At 40.6% G+C, this 22,683-nt stretch overlaps 1 protein-coding gene across 2 annotated transcripts in view; it reads right to left on the reverse strand.

Moving 5' to 3' along the window:
• Positions 1–451: 451 nt before the first annotated feature.
• Positions 452–22,683, reverse strand: part of TAF1B (TATA-box binding protein associated factor, RNA polymerase I subunit B) — a 45,867-nt gene continuing 23,635 nt past the window's right edge. Inside the window, exons 9-15 of one of the 2 annotated variants that reach the window (XM_072331853.1) lie at positions 15,810–15,957; positions 13,477–13,654; positions 13,129–13,175; positions 10,435–10,525; positions 9,912–9,982; positions 7,385–7,610; positions 452–3,472 (exon numbers count right to left, since the gene is read on the reverse strand). In XM_072331853.1, the coding sequence (XP_072187954.1) occupies positions 3,280–3,472; positions 7,385–7,610; positions 9,912–9,982; positions 10,435–10,525; positions 13,129–13,175; positions 13,477–13,654; positions 15,810–15,957 (954 nt within the window). In that variant the 3' untranslated portion in view covers positions 452–3,279. The remainder of the gene's footprint in view (positions 3,473–7,384; positions 7,611–9,911; positions 9,983–10,434; positions 10,526–13,128; positions 13,176–13,476; positions 13,655–15,809; positions 15,958–22,683) is intronic. The other variant, XM_072331854.1, reaches the window with a different exon arrangement.

The following is a 22,683-nucleotide window of genomic DNA, read 5'->3' on the forward strand; positions in this document are numbered from 1 at the left end:
TTCAGGGGGAGGAACTTTTGAGCTTCCCAGGAAGTTACAAGGAAGTGAGTTACTCACTGTGTTGCCTGCAACACTGCATGAAGCTTTGCCAAATCTTCCAAACACAGCTGTTTCAAGGGACGTGCTACAAATAGGTTAGGAAAGACGTAATTACAGCAGAGCCCATACAACGCAGTATTGATAATAAATTAGACTAGCGTTGCCTGCAGGCACGGGACTTTGCTGATGCTCGCTCTCTTGTTAAATCAAGCGCAGGGCCCTCAGCAAAAGGGGAGAAAGCCAGACATCTCTGCTTTGTGTCTGGTAAGAACTTGAGAAAGAAAAATGTATGTGACAGATTAAGTTGGTAATCAAGAATGCAAACACATGGAGGCAGTGAAAAACTAGGGAGGTAAAATTCCACCTGTGTTGGCTTCCAAAGAAAATGACACGTCTGATAGTTCTCCACAGAATCAATAGGAAGGTTGCTTTATTTAAGAACAATCTAAAAGTATGGTTGCATTTGTACTCTGAATGATAGAAAACAGCATTTAATCTAAGCTTTAAAAAACAACCCACTTAGCTTTAATCTATATAAGAACATTTGACAGCGTTAAAAAAAACAAACCAAACCAACCCTCCTCACTCAGCGACCTGCATTTCCAAGGGGAGAAATACAAAAACGGACATGTCAGAAGGATCAGGGAGAACCCATAACTCTCAGCAAAGAGCTACAGAAAGAAGCAGTACTTTGAGGTAGGAAGAAGAGGCGGCTGGAACGGGCTGTGGCAGCCACCCTGCCCTGCAGCCACCCGCCTGCAGCTGCTCAACCAACGCCTCCTCCCCAGGGTTATGTTCAGTGGACTCAAAGCAGTTGTCCTAAGAGAGCTGGGCTACACTGTGCTGAAGATAAGGCACAACCGTGGCCCATCAGCTTCTTAAACACCATTACTCCAGGTTAAGCGTCGATTGATTAAACTGGGTAGAACTAACGCTAAGTATTTGAGAGGCACACCCTTAACTTTTAAATCTGACTCTTAACCTATGTGTCCAGGAGGCACATGGCTCTTGATGCTTAATTGCAAGCTTTATTCCAGTTTATTAAAGTACAACTTTAATTTATTCTAACATCTAAGGGAGCTTTGTTACATTTGTAACAATGTAACGAGTACGGTATTTTTAATTTATGAAGCTGAGATTTTACTACTCCAGTAGTTTTAAAAGAAGTATATGCCTATAATCGTGTAAGTCTTTCAAATAAAGACCTCTGAATTAAACGAATCCTTTATGTATAATAAAGTGTCTTTTAGATAGCTAATTCTAAATGAACAAATACTGCAGTAAAACTAATGGGATACGTTCAGTAGTTGGAGCAGGCACTGTTGAAAGCATTAACTCTTCTGTAGGTTTCTAACTGATAGAAATACTTACAGAGAACAAGAACAAAAGATGTTTTTTCTCAATATTGACCGACTTCAGCAATTCACTCAGGTGAGGTCAAGCATAACAGCAAACAGCTAATTCTACAATACAGACACCAGACACAACGTCCAATTCAGTCGGTACATTCCATTAATGCAATCACCACTTCAAGGCATCAGAAAGTCCGGAGGTATCCAGCACAACATGGTGATGTGGTCAGACACACTGAACTATACCACTCAGGAAATGCTTAACACAAGTAGCAGCTCACTCTGCTCTTTCCATCGCAAAACACAGTCTGCTAAAACAGTACTTTCCCATCCAAACATCTCAGTCACGTTAAGGGATCGCTGCTCTAAACCCCTGTTCTACAAGAACTATTTAAAATGTCTAGAAAAGTATAAACTTTCACCCAAACCTTAAATCACCGTGTCCTACACCCTGCCTCTAATGTGCCCATGAAGCCCCCCTGCTTGCCAGTATTACCAAATAACTATTAAAGCTTACCTCTGACAGGCTGCCCTCCTTCCTCCCTCCTAAACACTCCTGCCTGTTCCACCTGTGCTTGAAATACTGCTTTACCGCTTACCTTCAGACAGGTAGGGTGGTACATCCTATCACTCATTCGCTTGTTCCCAATTTTTAGACAACAGCTCCACTGCAAGAGATCTGAACCCCCCTCCACCATACTCAGTCTACCCTCTGAACCAATTGCCTTCTCAGATTACACCTCATCACAGCCCAAGCCTCATTCAGGAAGGAAGCTATTACTTAAAAAGTCCACAGACAGCACTTTTGTCTATAACACCACCTAGAAGCAGCTGCTGATCGTGTCACTGATCAAGTGTATTTGGGAACTTCTATACTTGGGACTGACAGACGGAGTTACTGAATTTGATTTCATTCAACTGAAAGCAGTATTACTCATTTGTATATCTACTCAACATCTCTGTTCAACATATGCATATGTTATGGTGTCTTTCATGTAGTGGTAGCACCCAACTTCATTTATTCGTTGTCTGAGATAGAACAAAAACACGGTGCATAAATAAGATTGAGCATGAGAAACTGGGAGAATGGCTGAGGCATGAGTGGTGAAAGTGCTATGATACGAAGCAATAAGAAGAAATGAAGTACAACCCAGGAGACAGCAGTGAAAGAAGAGTGACAGGAGGATCTGGCCAGCACTGCTGTGTAAGAAACAGGATGGAGGGCTCCAGGTATAAAAGCAGTTACAAAAGCTGTGGAGCCTGGAGTGGAACATGGACCCAAAAGGTTTACACTTGAACGAGAGGCTTAGGCTTAAGAAGAGACAAGGAGATACTGGGGATGCAAGGAGATGTTGAAAGCAGTGCCAGAACTGCCACAACAGACAGTTAAGAAACAAAAGCTGAACAACTCACTGCAGAGAAAACATTGTCCACCTGCTCCTTTTATTTGTTAACACACTCTTTCAAAACAAAGTAAACATTACTTTCTAGAAACGAAGTTGCAGTCATACAAGTCAGTAAAAAAATAAGTAGCATTTTAATTGCAAAGCCTTGCAATGCAATTAGATGCCAATGTGCCGTCCAGTACATTCAAAGCATGTACAATCATGTGAAAAAAATAATGGTAATTTCATAGCTTCCTGTTGGCCCTGCTGCAAAGTGAGGAAATCAATCTTGGTCAACAGTTTCCCAGGTAGCTCACAGCTGGAAACCAGCAACTTAAGTTATGGATAACATGACACTACAGCTAAACTGCAGGAGTAGACGTCAGCACTAAAACTTTAACAGAAGACTTCTATGCAGGCAAAAGCATCGGTATCAGTTTGAATAGCACGGTTTGGGATCAAACCAATTCATGCAGCTTCAATACTATCATATTTAGGTCTTTTTACTTCCTTCGTCTCCTTCTGTATTTTGGCTTTTTATAGAGTTTTTTATTAAAAAGTTTGTGTTCTATCGCACACACCTCTTCATGGATGGAGGAGGGCTGTATCCTCAGAAGAAAGGAGAAAAGTCCCAGTACAAAATGGTAACTCTTGGGAAAGTCCTCTTCTCTGTAGTGAGCCAGACGACCACACAATCTGAAATGAAAGGAAGAAAGCAAGCCCTGAATCACAAGTGCACGTAGTTAGTATTTTGCAAACATTTATATACTCAGTTGTAATTAGAAGAAAACACCAACATTTTATCAACTGTCTAAACCACAATTCTCATCTACCGTGTCAGTTCTGTCCTGAAAAAAACTCAGAGGAGTTCAAAATAGCACAGCATCCAGCTGCTTCAATTAAAAAACCCTTTACATTCATATGAAGACTCAGGTGCTATTCCCTGCCTAAACCCTGTGCTTCCTCTCACTTACAATGTGTTGCCCTGGGATGTGGAGAAGCAGAGCTTCCATTTTCCCTCTTGTCTGATTCAGAGCAGCGGTCTGAAATATTCACCAGAACAAGGACTGGAACCTGTCTGTCCCCATTTATGGGCAAGTGTGCTAATTACTAGACTACGGAGTCATTTGCTCGCTCCCTCTGGCCCAACACCCATTACCATTTTACCTCAAACTGGAGGAGCGGATACACTATTCTGTAGTGCCACAAAAGCCATGGGAGTCACACTTCAGGGTGCAAAGTCGCTGCTTAAATCCTCCTGAAGCCTGGCAGATTAGAAATCTGAATGTAGGTCTCTCACACCAAAGCCTGTTGTATGCAATATGTCCTCTGCCCGAAAGCCAAAGCTTACAAAAACCAAATGAAATTGCTCGTTTCAGCAGTGTCAGAACAAACCAGCTGACTCCATAACCCACACTAAGCGTTTGCTAAGTTTGAGCTTCATTTATAGGTGCTGTTGGTTGAACCAAACCTGCATTTTTTGGCCAACAGGAATTAAAACATGTTGTAATGCTCCAGTCCTAACTCTGAGTTTCAGCAACTATAACTCTTCGGGCAGTCTGGTTGTCAGAGCTCAGTTTTCACTGGGAGGGCAGGGAAATTATATTGGATATTTTTAGGCAACGTGTAATTACATCAACATTATAAAGCACCCATCTGATTAACTGGCATTACACTGTTCACAAGAGTCCCAAAACACAGCCATAAATGCACCATTGTCCCATTTTGTGCTATTCACACTATGAGCAGCTCTAAAGAGCTACAAAATTTCCAATACATTTTAATCTGTGATGCAACAAGGGAAAGATCCTTTTTTCTTAACACTTCTCACACCTAATACTTTATCATCTCAAAATAACAAGGGAGATCAAACACTGGATGTGAGTACAGGGAGATGGTGGTATGTTTCAGCAGTGACAACAGCAACAAGAAAGACAAGCCGTGTTCTGGATGGCCACGACCAGCTGTCACACCACAAAATGAAGAGAGTCTCCAACAAACAGCTCGTCTGTCTGAAGCAGTGGATTCTGACCAGGGAAATGTGTTTGGAACTGAACATTGGCTTCAATGCTCTTGAAACAGTAAGTGGTAACACTGGAATCTTGCAGAGTTTGCACCAAGAGGGTTGTACACATGCTCACACAGGGACAGAAAGAACGCTGTATGCAAGTTTCTCAGGACCTATGGCACCAATACAAGGCTGAAGGTGACAGTTTCCTGCATCACACAATTACTAGTGCTGAGAAGTGGTGTCACCACTATGAACCAGAGTCAAAATGGCAGTGCGTGGAGTGGCAATATGAATTTTCCATAGAAGGAGAAAGTTCAAGACACAGCTCTCAGTAGGCCAAGTGATGTGCACTATTGGGATAGAAAAGGGGTGATCCTTCTGGATTTCCTGGAACTTGGACAAACCATCACCTCTGACTGCTACATTGCAAGGCTGACTGAGCAGAAGGTTCAGACTTCCAGAGTCAGACCAGTGAAGACAACCGTTTTCTTGCAACACAGTAACTCCAGGCCCCACACCAGTTTGAAGACCATGAAGCACACTGCCAGTCTTGGCTGGACTATCCTACCACTGATCATCTGCTTGGGCCAATGAAAGATGGACCGCAAGGGCAACACTGTCCAGTTATAATGCTGTCATAGCAGCTATGAAGCACTGAGTCACCTCCATTGGTGTAGTTTTATGAACGTGGCATGTAGGCTCTTGTTCATCGCTGGTGCAAATACATGGCAAAGCAGAGTTTTGGGGCTGAGAAGCTGCTCGAATAGCGTTATTGTGCTCTCTGTATCTGTTGTAGTTTCCATGGAAATAAATAGGAGGTGTTACTTTTGGAGCAACCTACAGAGCTATATACCCAATTAATTTAGAATTCAGCTTAAAAACTAAAGTTTTAAAGTAAAAGAAATCATAGAAACATTCATTCTACCGATCAGTTAACCGGTCTCAGTTCTGCCCACTGAACTACTTCAGTCCTACCACTATAGCACTCCAGCAGGCCCAGTTAGACCATGCTGATTTTTAGAGAATCTGTAAGTTTGTTTTTATACATACACACGCTTGCATGGGATAGAACCTCATATCTGAGGGAGTAGATGTCATTCTCCAAAGTAAGTTAAGTAAGTGTCAGATGTATAATGAATTACTTGCATTGCAAATGATCCAATGGGAAATTTAGCCGCTAAGAGTTTAAATTCAAATCTGGTTTCATGAAGGCTAAGACAGCTTGCCATAATCATTTTAATACATTACATATGAAAATGCGGGTTTAAAAACAGACTTTGCATGAAAAGATTATTCACGCAAACATACACCGAAATCTCCACTCATTCAGTGCGTATGGAAGATTTACGCAAATTTGTGGTAAAAGGATTATTGCCTCCCCTCCCTTAAAAAAAAAAAAAGGCAGAAAAAGCTTCTTATTCATACAAAAGAATGAATCCATACAACCGAGGCTCTTGTAATATAACACTGTGTTTACATTATTCCAACCCATTTCTGTCACGGTGGATATGTGAAAGGCAACGTGAAAAGGAAAATAAAGATAAGCAAATAAATCCGCTGAAAAACAACAAAAGGCTGCATACATGCAAAAGGCAGCGATTTTCAAGGGTAATATTTAATCTTTTCAAAATCAGGAATGTATCACCGAGATTTTGCAGGGACTACTGCTCTCTTAAGCGTGACATTTAGACGCATGTTCAGATAAAGACTTAAGATGTCATTCAACACTTATTCAACGGCAACACAAATGAAAACTCATTTCGCATTAAGGCACCTCAGCCTGCACAAGGAAGGCTAGATCACCCGGCCTATCACCGTCCCTGCTATTTAAGTCCTTGGAAGTAAATAACTGTACTAAGAAACAGCACGATTGTTCTGATGAATGCTTAGGTGAAAAAAATTCCTTTACACTCGTGAAGTCAGGATTTGGGTACAATTCTCTAGTACAGAAAACCACTAAACAACTTTAAGGGCACAAGAGGATTTCTTTCCCCAGATTTCCTATGTTGCTTTTCCAGGCTGCTTGCAAAGATACCTCAGGTGAAATAGTGCTCGAGCCCTTTTCCCACCCAATCACCTCATTCTGAAGTACACTTTGGAGGTGTTAACTGCTAACTTGAACTCTAACTGCTAATGTGGATTAAAGCCATGAAAAAAGCAGCACGGTGATTTAAAAATGAATTTTCAACACTTTTTTGGTGACTTACAGGAGAGAGGAATGGATGTTTTCTCATTCTCTTAAAAGTTTTGGTGTAATAGCTTCTGAAGTACTACAAAGAAGGAAGTGGAGAGAGTATTTCTACCTAGCTGCTGCTCTTGCCATGTGACTTCAGCTGCTGACTGTCTCATCTCCTCTCTTCTCAAAAGCTCACTTTGATCACTCTTTATATTACAATGTGTACTCCCAATCCAAGCCCAAGCACCCTGCACACACCCCCCTCCTACAAATGATTTCAAATGTAGGTGAACACATAGCTGTGCACACACCCCACATGTTGTTTGTAAAGGAAAAAGGAGAGATCTACGTATATACACACGCTGTGCTTTACCACCAAGAGGATTTTACAAAATGCAATTAACAAAAATGTACTACTTACTTCTCGTTACATAGTTTAACTGTACAAAGCCAATAGTCAGTGTTGATGGCTGCAAGTAAACCATGTTTTTCTTGCAGAATTCCCTTCAGGCTGTGCCCATGAAAACAAGACCCATCTGTGTTTTCTTCAGACCAGCTTAACTGAAAACTTGACGGATTTGGCCTTCCTGCAGGTTGCACCGAACCAGACAGCTTGCCAAACTGATTCTGCAAGTTCTCAACCATTTCTGTACAAATAGAAAGGAGACAAAAAGATAATAATCCCACAAGGCAGAAATATTAAGTTTTGGAACACTGTTCCGAGGTGATTTGCAAAGAAATAACATGGAGTATTTGTGCTCTTTACATTATTTCTTTTAACCCCCTGCAAGGAATTCTGAGAAAGCTTAAAGTTTTGTGCTTTCCTCCGTTGTACTTAAAATTCATTCCTGACATACGTTTTCAAAGAGAATTTTGAGGAACTATTCATAATGTAACAGTACCCAATGACAACAGCATTGGAGTGCCACAAAAGCACTCCCTGGGTAAAGCCAGAAAAATCCATCTGATACTGCTGTTAATTTTATTCCTATGGAACACACATGCCTGGATGCCTTCTGCTGTATTTATGTGACCGTGTGCTATCACTCAGCCCAGATACCATAAGTAGTTCCTCATCTATCAGCCTTCACAAAGCCCAATTTCAAATACACACAGACTAAAGGTGAAGCTTTTGGTAGTGTAGATTTCAATTGGAAACCACAGAATTCAAAAGCAGGCAGAACAAACCAAAAGCCACACCAACTTTCTCCATAGCTACAGAAGTACTAAAAGAAATTCTAATACGTGATTTAAGAAAAGAAAAAATCAGAGGTTTTCTTTCTCCTAAGAAGGATTTGATAGCGTTTCTCTGTTTTTCATTCCCACCCTTTCAGAAGCCCATAGGCACACTGCTGGGACTCCTAATCCCCATGTCAAATGCGAGTGAGAACGACAAACTTTCATACTTAATTGATGCTGATGGACAGAAGGGAAAGACGGTGTGGTGACAGATCAGCACCCACAATGCAGCCACCAAGCCTCGTTTCCCCAGGATAAAAAGCCAGCTAGAAAACTGTGTTGCTAGAGCTCCAGCTTCTTTTTATGACCTGTATCTAACAAACTCATTCACTAATTGGAAAAAGATAGGAAAGAGATCCTGAAGTGATCCAGGGAAAGGGATGTCTGTGTTTCAAGAGAAAAGATGATAGTTTAACTAAAATCAACCATAAAAATCAAAGCTGAGGAAGGTTATTGTGACCTGTATCTTACATGTAAGCATATGCTAAATGATAGAAAGGGTAAAAAGCTATTACATGCAAAAGAAACTTCCAGAACAGGAACAGGAAAAATGTCCAGAAATAATGAGCCAAATGTACAAACTGCATTAACACCAGATCAAGTATGGTTCTAGGGGGCTCTTTGTATAGGCATTCTTTGTCTCTACTATTTAAGATGAATCTTGCCTTGTTGAAATGACATGATATGAGATTCCTGGCTGCAATAACTCAATGATTCCATTGGTTCTTTCCTATCTCAAAGAGAAGAAGATCCAGAAGGAGAATATAAAGTGGCACGGAATTAATGAACAACAAATGATTTTTCATTTTTCATCATATTGATGGGGGAACTAAAGGGCTCCTGAGGAAACCATTTCAGAATAACAAACCTAAGTATGTTTTCACCCAGAATGTGGCTCCCACTACCTGTCGCTTACTACTATCAAATGTAGAATGAAGAACCTCGGGTTTTATTTAGTTGAATAAAATTCCTGTTTTCCTATTTTACAATGATGAGCGCAGTCTCTGTTGGTTTTGTTTGTTTGTTTCTGTTTGGTGGATTTTTTGTTTGTTTTAAACAGAATAGGAAAACCCAATCACTGGGCAGCCTGATCTGATGTGTGACAGCCCTGTCTATGGGCTACATCTATACTAGATAATCTTTAAGGTCCCTTCCAAACCAAGTCATTCCCTGATTTATTAGAGGTACTTCCATATATATTAGAAGGAAGGGATCTTCATTCTGGCCATGAACAGCCAGCTGTTCAAGCAGAACCACACTCAGAGAAATCCTCCTCACTTTCTGTAGAAGACTGCAAGAGTAACTAGGAGAAAAGAGGGACAGAAGGGTCTACCCAAGGACAAACTGGGGGATATATACGTGGAAAGAGAGAAGAGCTGAAAAGCCATGGGAGATCAACAAAAAATGATGAAGAGCACAGCAATACGAAGGCAGCTGACAGATGAGTGAGATGAGGACAAAGTACTAATTCTGAGATTGCGTTAAGTATTTCGCTGTGAAGGCTGCAATTTCAATTAAGCAGGAGGAAAACGTCTGATTGAAGAATTCCAGCCACGGGTTGTAAAACAGTGCAACATTCATTGTGCCCAGAGATGAAAGACCGAAGGGAAAGTATTTTAAGATGTAAATATTATTACAGTCAGAATTTCTATGATGGGAAAAGTTGGGGCAGACTTCTGCGCTGGCGGAAAGAGGTGGAGTTTACTCACGTCTTTTCCTAAGGATTTTAGATTTCTTCTTGACTGAATAAAACAGCGGCTTTTCACATTTCCACAGATACCTACAAGTAAGAGGAATAAAAACTGTTTGGAAAAAGAAAGCAGGAAAAAGCAAGTAAAATAATGATTTCTTAATTAGATACAGCTATTAAAATAAGAACAAAATAATCTGTTGTTAACACCATTAAAAGCCATCTCCTCCAACACATACAGCAGCCTTTTTCTGCATAGATAAATGGAGGCGTGTAAGCCTAGATCTACTGTGATCGGTTAATTGTTCAGTTGTATAAGCTACTTGTCACAGAAAGTGTTTAATCAATATATTGGATAAATATCATAATTGTAAATAGAAAATTGAGATACGGATGGAATCACCTTGTTCACCTAAATGTGCTGGATGGGAACATGGAGCAAATTCCAAACTTTTTCAACTTCTGTGGGGGTCAGGATTTCACTTAAAATCATCTACCTTAACATTGTCATTATCAATACCAAGTACTTAAAAATCTCTTACTTGGCCTTTTCTTCATCCAGTTTTTTTTGCTCCACATCCAAGGTACCTTTTATAACCTTGTACCACTGTTTGAACTCGAAATAAGGACCACCTGAATAAAACATTCGTATTTTAGTTTTAGGTTGTGAAGGAGTGAAAGAAATGCGATATGCAGAATGTGGTCGCCATGCAGTTGGACTCTGCATCTCCCATCTGTAGGCAAATCTTAAATTCCATCTGTTTATAGAAAACATACTTAATCCAACAATTCTGTAAGACAGAGAAAATGAAAAGCAGAAACACAAGAAAGGAACAACGTAAGAGGTGGGAAGAAACACCTCTGCTCAGAATATGTTTCCTAGTTTTAGACAAGTCAATCCTTCTCCTTCCTTTCTGAAAGTTAAGTGTAATTACTACCCAAACTAGATCTCCACAACACTAACTGGTCTTCTTCCTCTGTTTGAAATCTGACTTCAAGGAATCCATGAAACTGTAGAAGCTTAGTTCTAAACAAATTCTGAAGCTCAGATGTAGGAGGTGAAGCAGCGTCAATCCCCCACCATCCATCCTGCTGCCCATGAGATGTTGCAAGGCAAGATGAGTGCCAGCGTCCCACGTACACTGGATTCTCACTCATTGATATGTGAACAAATACATAGCAGTGCATGCAAAAACGTTAAGGCATAAGGCATTCCAGCAGCATGTTTACCACTGATACTCCAAAGAGGCACAGGATTGAAGTAGATCAACAGGGTACAGTAAGTATAAGAATGGCAAACAGAATTATGGCGCAGGGTAAATTTAAATAACCAACTCTTATTATCTGTGGGTGTATTATCTGCATCATGAATTAGCCAGGCTTTGCATTTCCCCATCACCCCAGCTGCACTGCATGGATGCTTGCATCATGCTCACAAAGAGCTAGCTGGCGAACTGTTTTAAAGGTGAATATACCGTTCTTATAAGCAAAGTTCTGTATGTCTTCTATGCTTTTGCTACTCAAGTTATCCTGCCACGTGAGGCCTTACAAACAAGAACTACAGCTGGCCTCAAATGGACAAACAAGGGGAAGAAAGACCCGTCAGTTATTAAAATGCAATGATATGGATAAAGTTCTGTTTCGAACTCCTCTGCACAGAAGGTGCTGGGAGGCTGGCCCATGGGAAGAAAAGAATTTTTGTATTTAACTTAATACAAATTATTCCAACATCTGTCACAAGGAAGCCCGCTGTCAGGGACACGACACTAACCGTCCACCTGGCTGGTACTGCTAGTCTTGCATCGACACAGCTGAGTCAACTGGCAAACGCACAGCTCTGTGATGCACTCACACATATACACATGCCTCAATCACATTTTATTTGAGCATAAACAGCAGTGTGTACATGCGCGGTCTGCAGAACATACACTCACAGACACACGCAAGGAAGCTACAACTACAACTGCTTCCAGGCTGTCTTGAGATGTAGGACCTGAAATATTTTATACGGCAAAAGAAAAAGACTAGAGAGAGGATGGCTGTATTGCAAGTACAGCCAGTATATGCTGGATCTTTACAGTGCAGTATCAGCCATTATTCATCTGAGCACACCAAGCACATCAGCTGCCTGCTGCCGCTCCAACAGCTGAAGAACAGGGACAACAGAACGCAGCACAGGAATTGTTTGGCACCTGAAGATTTCAAAGGGAAAAAAAAAAAAAAAGTGGGCAAAGAATGAGCTGTTAATTCCCAAAGGCAACGAGACTTGTTAATAACAGAGAAACCCTATTAAGACATTAATGGCTTTGAGCCTCAGCTCGCAAGCAGTTGTGCAACTTCTACTCAGGTCACCATTGCCTGAAGTTTTCAAGGAAAACAAAAATGAAATAATAAGATTTGAAGTAAGTCAAAATATCCACTTAAAATGAGAATGACAGGTTCTAGTTGTCAGTGGGGACTGTCTCCAGATACAGTGGTGATGATGCATTCCATGTACGACTAATGTTCATTTTTGTTATTGACATAAATGTAACAAAAGGGTAAAAATGAACCAGAAAAAAAAAAAGGATATGAGACTTAAAACATAAATCACTGCAACACATCTTTGATCTTGTCTCCAGCTGTGATCTGGATAAGGTCACAGAGGATCTTCCTGAGGATTTCTAATCTTTGATTTGGTCTTTCTGCCCTCAAAGAACTATGTTCACACCATTATCTTTTCTATCTTAATTGCTGCTAGCTTTTCCACACTCTCTCAGGATTATTTGGAAGAAGAAAATAGATTACATCTCAAATATGTTACACGCTAAGACATTTTATTTAACAAGACTAAACAGGTTTGGATTTTATCATAAATGTGGTTGGATGCCCCTAATAAGTATCTGCTATTCACGATCAAAGCGTGTTCCCACTTTAAGAGGTAACCGTTCACCTTCACCTAACGTGCACAAAAGGGAGAAGAGAGCAGGGAAGAGCAGAAACATATCCAGTAAAGTATGTACAAACTTCTCTATCCTTATATTCTTCTCAGGTATCACTATTAGAATTCAGCAAGCAAGCCAGAAGAATTCTATGTGAACAAAATCACATCGTCTTTAAAAGAACTGCCTGAAAAGAATAAATGACAAAATCACTTCTACGATCAGTAGGATCAAGTCTTTCTAAGCCTGATTACAAAGTTGTTTGGTTTACAAAATCATAAGGCTGCTTCTACTACAATATTTATGTACCCTCACCATCTTTGTTGTTTTTATTTCTTTCTTCAGAGAAGTCTGAGAGCAACCTGGAAGAAAGAAAGAAAACTCAGACCCTTTTGCAGACCCACGTAGTGCAATTTTTCACATGAATTTCAAATGCGGCTGACAAAAATACACCCTCATTTTCCTTCCAGGTTTCAGCTTCAAACTGCTGATTTGTAAAAATAAGTAACGTTCAAAGTATAAAATGCCCTCAAGTTCATGTTTTGTGCTACTGAACTTTACCAAAATACTACAGGTTCGACACTACCGAAGAAAGGATCATCAAAAAGTTATTTACACTATACATAAGTTTGGGCTGTGTTAGAGAGCTGCCTGCATACTTACCACTCATAGTGATCGTCTAATAAAAACAGTAACTTTAGAGCCACCACAATAACCGCTGCTGCAAGGACATCATATTTCACTTTCCTTGTTGATTTATTTCCAGGCGTGAGAGTCAGGAAATCCGCTTCTCCAATAGAAGTCTTTTTCACTACACGACAAGTCCAGTTGTGCAATTCATCTAGTTAACACAAATCAAAATGTAAAAGGAGCACGTTGAAAGAAGCTCAAAACACTTTTGCACTGCAAAATAGTGGTCATTAGAGGAAAACACCGCTCCTGTCTTTTGGGATGATTTAGCCATCTTTCTCAGGCTGAAAAGCATTTCTAGATGTTTTCATAGATGGTAGGTAATCCTCGCTGTAATGATAATAAAAACAGTTGACATACATTCATGGGGAAAAAGAAAAAAAAAACGTTTTTAATATCGTCTTAATGTTGTTCAAAAGATGTCATTATGTCACCCTGAACTTTGTTCCGGGAAAGTAAATCTTAAATCTATACAGCTAATAACAATTGAACTCTAAAGTATAAAACAAAAAACAACAAACCCAAAGCCAAAAATCTGTCAACTCCCTTTTTTTCCCCCTGTCTATCAGCTTAGAACAAATGTGGGATCGGAGCCAGGCCATAGCAGCAGTAGGAGAACCAGGGGCTGCTTAAAGAAGCTGAACCGGGCACTGCAGCACTGGGCACAAAGCAGACGTTCCCTGCTGAGGTTCAACCTGGAGCTGACCTGTAAGGGCTAATTGCACCTGCTGCCATGGTTTGTACCAAACCTATACAGCTGCAGCTCCGAAAGCAGCAGCACGCTACTCATACAGCCTCGTATTACTCCACGCTTATTTTTCACAGATACAAATCCCCCAAATTTCTCACTGTTCCTGTTCAGCAAGAAATACAGGTGGCGATTACGTCACCATTGGATTCCACAAAGGTTAGCAACGTATGACTAAGTACAATCTTAATCCATCTCTAGTTTGTATTCTCCTGCTGCTTACAAAGAGCTCACTACAAACCAGTATTTAATCCTCTCGTACATAACAGTTTAAGTTAAATAAAATCTGAAAAGTATAAAAGCACTTCCAAGACAAATCTTCTTGCAACAGCTGCCGATACACTTTCTTGTCCTCTCGATCATTTAGCCCACATTTTCATTCTTATTCACTGTCCTAAGAAGCAACGCCAATTCACCTTAGGAGCTGAAACAACAACAATCTTTCTTGCCATTTATCCAAGAAAAATACAAACTATTCGCACACAGAGTAACAACCAGAACAAAAAGATATTTGTGTGACAAAAAGCTCAGTACCAAAGAAAGAGTAAAGGGCAATAGATTCTTCTCTTCTACCAACTTCCAAAGGGGACACAGAACGTTATTTCTCTGTAATTAACCTGGAAATGCCAAATTTTTAGCCTCTCTTTGATTCCATCGGCACTTTGGAATGTGAAAAATAAGTGATCTTCTATTGGCTCTACTGCAGCACCAGTGTAAAGCAACAAAAACAGTGCTCCTACTCCAGCGTTTTAGTCCTACATCTGGTGGGGTGGTTGTCTTCTCTTCACTAGCTGTCAGCAGATGGAAAAGCCAAGTTGTTTCATACAGCGTAACTAATTACTAAACAAGAAAATGAAACCTCCAAACTATTAGTTGCTAGAATGTTGTTTAGGAAAAAAAAAATAATCTCAATTTACAGGCTATTTATCTGCAAAAGTCATCTCCAGAGACAGCAGCATGTGACAGCAGCAGGGCAGTTCAGCAGACACTGCTCACAGACTAGCAGTCATCGGTCTTCCTTTGGTAGGTCAATATTCAAGACTTCATTTTAGAATAAGGAAAAATATTTCATATTGATGCAGTATGTTCTTTCAAACCTAAACCAGCCCAACATATCAAGCAAGATGGGCTGTCTTCTCACACAGCATCACTCGTTAATACTAGAATTATTGCTGATACACAGTATAATGGAACACATGTTCAGTATTGCATATTATGGTTCCATTCAGAGCTGAACTTCATGAGCTACTAATCTAAAGTTACTAAACCAGGTGACTTCCACTAAGAGCTCTTAGTTCACACTGCTACTGAAAGATGTGAAACAAAGCATCCACTCCACAGCCTCAGAGAGTCAGCACCAGAGAGCCCTGCATATCTGGGCCTTCAATACCTACTTGGAGGCACTTCCTATAGAAATTACCTTTCAGTTCAAGCTTAAGCATGCATAAAATAAAAGGAAAAGAGGAGGTACTTTTAAGAGTAGTAATTTAAGTCTTTTTGCTGAGGCTTAATAAACTGAAGAAAAACATTATTGGTTCAGGTTTGGGAACATATTTACCAGGTAAATTAGCTTCCATCAAGTATTTCATGCACAACACATCTGGATGCAGAAAGCAGTTGTCTGTTATATCTGGAAAACGAGGTAGGTCTAAAAATGCTGCAAGTTCAACCATTTTGGTGTAGACTTCTTCATATACAGGCCATGACTGAAAGACAGAGTTAAGAGCATGTTATATAGTTTCCCTGTTGGTGCATTTGTTATTAATTTTAATAATGGATGTTCTTATTTAATACAGAAACACTGCATTTCTTCAGCACTCTTCATGACTGAGCACACATGTGAGAATGGAGCCAGACTGCAGTACTGCAAAGGGAAAAAGCAGCTACTTTTAAAGCCCATAAAATGCATATAATGCCCATAAAACATTGCTGTTCAGACCTGCTGCCAAGCCACTGCCTTCTTAGTGAAGGGATCAGTACATTTCCAGATGCTCCAAGACTGAAACAGCACTTAAAAATAATAATTAAATGGAAGGTGAAATATCTCAAGAGGTAAGAAATAACACAATCACAGAATGGGTGAGGCTGGGAGGGAGACCATCTGACCCCAGCGCCCCACTCAGATCAGCTACAGCAGGTCGGCCAGGACCGTGTCCAGTTGGATTCTGAGCATCTCCAAAGATGACAACTACATATGACTACATGGCCAACCTGCTCCAGTGGTTCACTACCTGCACTGCAGAAAAAAAATGTTATTTCTTATGATAAAATGGAATTTAATAGCTAATGGGAGTGACTGATGAAAAAATGTTTTGTAGCTGAGCATTTACTCATCAGTGTTACTATGCTCCGTTGTAACTTTCAGAGAAATAAACAGGAGGCATTACTTTCAGAGCAACCTGAATACTTTCCTTTAATGGGAATTTAGCAGAGGTTTAAACTTTGTGCACATATTCAGGACTTCCTTGATCAAGAATGAATTCAGGGTTCTGGTTTTTATAGGCCGGACTGAGAACAGAGCTACCACGTTTATGACAACGGTAAGACTGAAATAATGCCTTCTTATCCAATCATTTGGTTCCATTTCTGTTAATACAAGCTATGCAGCCAATGTTCACATTTTATAGTTTTGGAGTGTTACCATACTTTTTTTCTTTTTTAAGTGCTCTCCCCCCAGACTGCAGTTAAGACTGAATGCTTAACTGCATTAATAAATGAATAACTCTGCTGTCACTATTACACATGCCAACCTCTTGTAACAGTTAGGAAGTTGTTCATTAGATCTTCTAAACGGTGTTAAAAAGTGGCTTAGGCTTCTCCAGCGACTATCTTGAGAAACAAGAAAAACACGCATTGCCAGACCTCTGCAAAAGCTCAGGCTCACCCTGCTTCCCATTCCTCTAGAAACAGCAGCTGTAAATTGAACACCAAAACAAAACCCGAATCAGATTTCACTTTCCCCCAGTGTTTTTTGGAGAAAAATATAAGTCCCGGCTGATTCAAATAAAAGCATCACATAAGTAATATTCCTGATTAGATGCAAAGGAAATGTGTTAGATGAACAGCAGCTGAATTAGTAGCTTCTTAATAGCACAGCACAGATGACAATAAAGACACCAAGAATTCAGTCATTTGAAGCATTCCCATTCCCAAACACTAAACTATCACCAGTGAAGTTATCTGAAATCTAATCTAACCAAGAGCTACTTTAAGGAACATAGCTCTTGATTAGAGGGTTCTATCACTCTATATATGAGCTTTTCTCACCACATCAGGCTAAGGAGGCAGCTCTCCAATTCCAGGTTCTAGGAACACCAAGAGCTATCATTTGGTTCATTTGAAAAGGGTGTTAACAGACAGACACAGTTCTTAGTCAGTTTGTGTTCATACGGAGATGTGAACACAACTGCGACATGTGGCTCTAGAAGGACACACTAATTCACCACAGAGACCAACCGAATCAATTACTGCTTCCCAAGGCTTAGCTCCCAAGCTCCACATCATTGACAGCACAACTTGTGCCTCTACAATGCAGAGATGAGTTACAACAACATAAGGTGAATGGAACCCAGTTCTTTCAGGAGCACGTGGCCATTGCCTCAACTTTGAGCTGTAGGTGTAAGCTGAACCTAACAGATCACATCTCAGCAAGACACATCACAGCAAAGAGCTGGAAGGCTTGAAGGTTGAGGACTGAAGAACCAGAAAGCGTTACTACCCCTATAAATTCTTATGTGTCACCATATACACCTGCCTAATTCTGAAGGAGGTCTGATTTCATACAGAAAATCTCCTATGCTGCAAAATCTTGTACTAACTGGGAGGGTTAAAACAAACAGAACACCCAAATTCCACACAACAACAAGCACAGCAAATGCCAGAACAGTATTAAGACAAAGCAAAATACAGCAAAGCAGCAGCCTTGAAAGTCAGAGACCCACACCATGGCAGAGGTTCAAAGGGAGCCATGGAAGTCACCTGGTTCAATCTTGGGCCAACTGGGTCCAACCTAGAGCAAGTTGTCCAGGCCCACATCCAGGTGGCTCCTGAATACCTCTGAATTGATCAATATTGGATAAATGATAAATTTTATCACTTTCTACTTAGCTATGCATCTTTTCCGGCAAAACAAACAAGGTGATAAAACAAGTAGCAACAAAAAAGCAATAACGAATCAACTAGGAAAGCAGATTTCAGAGCTGGGGCTTCCTTCCAGTGAAAGCAAAGCTGCCAGCATCTCACGATTAAACCCCAAGGCAGGAGTCCTTGGACAAGAGGGGATTAGATCACACACCACACATTCTCCAAGTACAACTTTCACTTACCCAGTCACAAAGTGAAAGATTTTTGCATTACTTCTTTGTATTTGCGTTTCTGTGTTAACTATAAGGACAACTCCCCTGTCCGTCAGCACATGGAGTTACTAAGCTCTCACTTTGTTTCGAGAACCTGGGAAACACTCCACATATAAAACTCAGTTACAAACCCTTCGGGGCACTTAATAATTTCAGGAAGACTGACAGAAAACCCTTTTAAAGTCATGCCATCTGATAGCCCTTTCAGGTGTTTCGCAAGCAGGAATTTCTTCAAGACTGATCAACAATGCTGACAGAGCCCATAACTCGTCCAGAATGGGTACAGAGGTTACTGAGAACTTTTCTTAACAGCTTTGCCTTTAAAATCTTTGTATCTCTTTCTCACACAGGACAAATAAGGTAACTTCAGGTCTTCTACAGAAAGCAGTGTGAAAGATTTATACTGCTTCAGCTTTGTATAGGAAGAAAAAATACATAGTGTCCAGCAGGTAAAGAAGTGCCTAGTATAAGATTTTCATTATGATGCAAACTCATTACACTATTTAAATTAGTTGCTTTTATCGTTCAGAACTACATGGAGTTTTTCACCTGTGTTAGACAAGAACCACCTGGTTTTCAGAAGCAGGTGAGCCAAACTATTAACATGATAATCAGATCACAGTAGCAGGTAATTGTTTTGGGTGAGCCAAGATTGCAGCCTCTCCTACTTGTTTGGACAGTATCAGAATGTTGCTGATCAACAAGTAGAAAACAGTATACAATTGCCTGACTTTCTAGATTCACTTGCAGGCTCCACAGCTCCTTGTTTCAATTGTGGTCTAACTGACTCTCTTCTTGGATGACTGTATAGACAGTTTTCTCCTCTTGTATCAGGACAAGAAACCAAAAGTAATTACTTACATACGGTTCTGTTAATATTACTGTGATTGCTCTATCTTTCTGAAAAGAAATGGAGAGTTGCTTTAAATCTTCCCTTTTATCTTTTCTGTTTCCCTATCGTACTCCTTTCTAGTACTTTTCCCTAGTACAGCTCCCTTTATCATCCCTTAACCCACAAATTTCCACCCAAAGATTCTTTTCTTCCCATAGCTGTGTGTTTTCTAAGGCTCTACCTTCACCTGTGCTGCTTGCATTCACTAGCAGACATCCTTCTATGAAATCCCTTTAACAGCCATTAAATTCTGGAATCTACTTCCCTTTTTCATTATTGGCTTTTTATAGGTCATTGGGGATCTTTGAAATGTAGAGTCTAGATATGCTTCAAATTATCCATTTCAATCTGCTTTATTACCAGCAAACCTCATCGCTTCCAAGATGATCAAGTCAGCCTAGACTGAATTTGAAAAACTGTGCCAAATTTCTCAAGAAATGAACTAAGAAAGGAGTTTAACCTGAAGACTTGGAAAACATCAAGTTACGAAGCTTAGAGAAGAGTGTTTGTAACAGAACCCAGAAGCTGGTTCATTAAAGCAAGGCATGTCCATAAATCAGAAGATATTTAGTCTGAAGTTAATGAGGCCATTAGAGTACCACAAATGGGTACTCCGAGTAGGTACCCTAATGCATGTAGACACCTCTGAATGAAGCCTGCATTGAGACACACATTGCCAGGAACCCAAGCTATCTTTAGAACTAGCTCAGGTAAAATGAGCTATCACAGCAGTCACACAGCCTGGCACACTCTGCTTTGTTTCCGCTACTCAGCTGCTTCAGCTGAGCTGCATCTGTTCTTTGCAGCAGAAAGCTGTCCTGCCCACCCTGGGCGGGATGCAGCCCACCAGGCTGCACACAGAACTGCCAGTAAAGGCAACAAGCAAATTAGCTGTGCAGTGTACACCCAAACTGGTATTTAATGCTGAATTAAATGACCTTGTGACCCAATTGTTATGTGATTCCTAATGTGACTGGAAAGTCCAAACTCCTAAGATGACTGAAGCTTATTCCTCCATGTTTAGGGTACTGCCCTCACCAATCCACTACTCTCATGCACTTCTACCAATCACGCTACCTCATCCAAATGTGCACCAACAAATCTTACGGATGGATATTTTTAATGTCTTTCCCCCCTTTGCATAACATCCATCTGCCTCATTATCACCCCACCTGCAGCAGCATGAAATTACCGCAATAACTATCACACACTAATTAAGTGCACTCCAGTGCTGTGTTTTACCACTAATAAAACCTTCAGAAATAGGTAACATTTTTTTCCCCACCTAAGTGAGATGGCCAAACTAAGGCAGCCAGCTGTGCTGCAGTTAGACTCTTTGCAGAGTGAAGCTGAATTTTTCATGAACAATTTCTTTGCTGGAGTACAGGACATATACCAGAGATAAAGGCCGTGCAGAGGATGGGCACCATTATCACTGCTGTACAAAAATGCCCCAGTCTCAAATTGCTGGTGCACGTGAAAGGATTCTGGGGAGAACCACTGCTCCCTGCTCTTCCATCCCTCCCTAGGTCACCATCAGAAGCAGGGGACCAGGTTCAATGGGCGCTGAGCATGACTCGGTTGCACCAGTTTTGTATGGATGAAAGGAGCAGATGCAGTTCTTCAAACACTGATATTCATGAATCATATACAGATGCTGATGTAACAGCAAAGGGTGTGCCTGGAATTACTAAAAGGGAACCAAATGACAGGAAGAACAAAGATGGGTGAAACTGCTACAGCTCCATTCATACAACTGCTGAGAAATACACTGCATGCAAGAGTTCTGCAAGAAGAAACAGACCAGCGTACACTTGAAGTTGGTGCTGAGGATTGTCGTACAGAAAAGATTCCTTTTAGAAGAGGGCTCAATAAACAACGTTTACACACTGAGAGAATTAATTCTAGGTGTGCTAGGATATTTGACTGCATGGAATTGACGCAGGCAGTTTTTAATCAAGGAATGGTGCGTGGATGATGAGCCAACAACCTACATGCAAGAGAAAGAGCTAACTGAGCATTCGGCACAGATCACGAAACCACACAATCATAGTGGCTGGAGATCACCTGGTCCAACCCCCAACAGTGAACCTTTACTGGAAAAAAAAACACCACCAAAAAACAGCTGCTTGGCTGTACTGCAGGCTTCTGAAAATCCTCCTTTCAGAGGAAGACGTCTTGTTCATTAGGCAGTTCCTGGCTAAAGTGGTTTTTGAATAAATTAGTTTCAATATTATTAAACCAACAGGGTTGTGCATGAATGTTGCTCTGCTCATGTTCGAGTTAACCCTGAGCAACGAAACACTTTCCTAAAAAACAACGCCTTTCCATAAATGGAGAGAGCAACCCAGCAAGGAACTGAAGTGTCTCAACACATGGAGCTATAGGAGTTTGGGAACAGATTTTATTGAATTTCATAAATATTTTGGTAGGTTTGTTTTCTTTCTTCATTAAGTAACGCTTGAAGGCAGGTATGGACAAGCACAGAGTTTCTGTTACACAACAGCAAGCTCCCGTGATAAACTTGATTACAATAACCCTTTCAGCAGCGAACTTCCTCCTCAGCTTTTTTTTTTTTTTTAATAAAAGCCTCACCCTTGATTCTTTTCATTCTGCGCTATTTTCTTTGTCGTGAACGAGGAGCACATGCACCTGCTAACAGCCAACAAGAAAACTACAAAGAAACTAAGAAAGAAAGAAAAAACAAACAACAGATAGGAACAATCCCCCCCTCCCCCAAATTAAGATTACAGAGTATGGCAAAAACACTAAAGACCAAAGCAGGAATTGCTGCTTGCTTTGGGAAGTAAAAGCAGCATGGCTGATGAGCAGAATTTGTATGGCTGGAATTCTCCACCTCTTAGAAGACTTGTAAAAATAAACAAGAATGACTGGCTTCTGTGTCAATTTGAATTCCTTAAAGAGCTGCCATTAGAAACAAAAATCAGAGGGCTCATTCAAATTTCAGCTGGGAGAATGGGGATCCTTCCACATCAGACTAAACGGGATTTTGCAAAAGGACTTCAGTAAATAGAGGAGGCTCAGCTACAAACAAGTCTACTGGGTGCACGTCCCACGGAAGCAGAAAGCTGTTGTCATTATTAACTGAATGCTCAGGGAAAAAACAGAATGAGCACACTGACCTGCACTCATGAGTTAATTCATCAGTTTCATCAGCAATTCCT

This window comes from Excalfactoria chinensis, chromosome 3 (genome assembly GCF_039878825.1).
Source record: "Excalfactoria chinensis isolate bCotChi1 chromosome 3, bCotChi1.hap2, whole genome shotgun sequence".
Taxonomy (NCBI): Eukaryota; Metazoa; Chordata; class Aves; order Galliformes; family Phasianidae; genus Excalfactoria; species Excalfactoria chinensis.